Genomic DNA, 1,865 nt, shown 5'->3' with positions numbered 1-1,865 from the left:
AAAAAACTAAAACAACAAAACTGTCTCTCATGTGTGAACATTTTGATGTATTTCTTCCATCTTTTTAAACATAGTTGTGTTTGATTTAAATCTTATGCCTGCAGAAAAATTTATAAATTATCAGCCATGTGAGTCCTTACAAAGCAAACATCCTATAACTACTGCTCAAGTCAGCTATAGAAAAATATAAAGTGCTATCACTAGTAACTTTGGAGGAGAAGTAAAGTGGTGCCTGGTGGGATTGGCTGGATGGATACTTAGCTTCTTAATTTCTTATCAGCAGGGCAACCATGTGGATACAATCCCGATATCAGAGAGTCCAGCATAAAACAAACTCAGCAATGAGTAAACATAATCAATGTATAGTAATGTAGGAAAGCAAACTGAACATTAATTTTCGATTACAATATGGCAGACTTAAATAAGAAAACAGAAAATGAGCTCAAATCAGAAGCTAATACATTAAACATTAAGGTAACAATTTTCTCAAGGCCATCATGGCATCCTTATTTCTCAGAGTGTATATCATAGGATTAAACATTGGGGTGACAATGGTATAGAAAAGAGAGAGAAACTTGTCTGCTCTGGAAGAATGTTTAGATTTGGGCCGTAAATATGTGATGATTGCAGATCCAAAGAACATCGCCACAACTGTGATATGAGACGAGCAGGTGGAGAAAGCTTTGGTTCGTCCTGTTGCTGATGGCAACCTCAGAATGGTGGAGATGATTTTGATGTAGGATCCAAGTATCAACAGAAAGGGGATCGTAACAAACAGCACAGCGACTGTAAAGACTAACATCTCATTCAGGAATGTGTCCCCACAGGCCAACTTGAGTAGTGGAGGGATGTCACAGAAGAAGTGATTGATTTGGTTAGAACCACAAAATGGCAGAGAGAAAATTTGGTATGTCTGCCCTGTCTCCACTGGAACTCCAGTGATCCAGCAGGCCACTACCATCTGGACACAGACCTTGTGGTTCATAACTAAAGGATAGTGCAGCGGGTTACAAATGGCCACGTAGCGGTCATAGGCCATCACTGTCAGAAGGAGGCACTCTATGTTTCCAAGCGTAAGGACAAAACTCATTTGTGTTGCACAGGCAAACAAAGAAATATTTCTTTTCTGAGTCCAAAGGTTTGTGAGCATTCTGGGGAGAGTGACAGATACAAAACAGATTTCCAAGAAGGAAAAATTACTAAGGAAAAAATACATGGGCGTCTGAAGAGCCTGGTCAACCCTGGCTATGAGAACAATGATGCCATTTCCCATCAGAATTACCACATAGACAAAGAAAAATATTACAAAAAGAAACATTTGAAGATTGGGAATATCAGAAAATCCCAAAAGAACAAATTCCATCACTGAAGTGAGATTTACTTCTGCTGTTTTTTTCTCCATCTGTGAAAATAGTGAAATTAGTTATTTATCTTTTGGGGGCTGTTTTCTAATTTTATGGACCAAAGGAACTTAGGGGAAATTAGTACATAAAATTTCTATTGTTTAATAATTTCCAGCTTTTTATATCCTGGGCATAAAAAGCACAACTAATGGAGAAATTCGAAATATATCAACATAGTTAATATGTAATACAAGGTTAGAATTTGACTGACAGTGATGTGTTGTAGAATCGTTAATTTTCAATTTTTGTATGTTTGTGTGCAGAGCAAATTAATCCATTTTATCCCTTATATGTTGACAAACAGAATCCTGAGACAGAAACCTTTATATCACTTTTTCCTTGTGGTATGTTACCACCAAATTTTGAGATATATTTTTTGTTACTTCTCAATTCTTCCAGGAAGCCCTTTTTTTTTTTTTTTTTTTTGAGAGAGAGAGAGAGAGAGAGAGGGAGAGAGAGAGA

General features: G+C 36.8%; 1 protein-coding gene across 1 annotated transcript; it reads right to left on the bottom strand.

Annotated features, from left to right (window-relative positions):
* Window positions 1-469: 469 nt before the first annotated feature.
* Window positions 470-1,417, bottom strand: LOC109245298 (olfactory receptor 10AG1-like). Its single transcript, XM_019412602.2, has one exon. It carries the CDS (start codon window positions 1,400-1,402, stop codon window positions 470-472), a length of 933 nt encoding a protein of 310 aa, XP_019268147.1. The 5' UTR covers window positions 1,403-1,417.
* Window positions 1,418-1,865: the final 448 nt, after the last annotated feature.

The sequence above is a fragment of the Panthera pardus genome, unplaced genomic scaffold (assembly GCF_024362965.1).
Source record: "Panthera pardus isolate Hobbes unplaced genomic scaffold, ASM2436296v1 HiC_scaffold_12, whole genome shotgun sequence".
NCBI classification, from domain to species: domain Eukaryota; kingdom Metazoa; phylum Chordata; class Mammalia; order Carnivora; family Felidae; genus Panthera; species Panthera pardus.
Note: the sequence above shows the minus strand (reverse complement) of the source record. Positions and strands in the feature narration are given on the sequence as shown.

What these genes read in the sequence shown, in the direction of transcription:
- LOC109245298 (XM_019412602.2), bottom strand. Translation starts at nt 1,402, where the DNA reads ATGGAGAAAAAAACAGCAGAAGTAAATCTCACTTCAGTGATGGAATTT.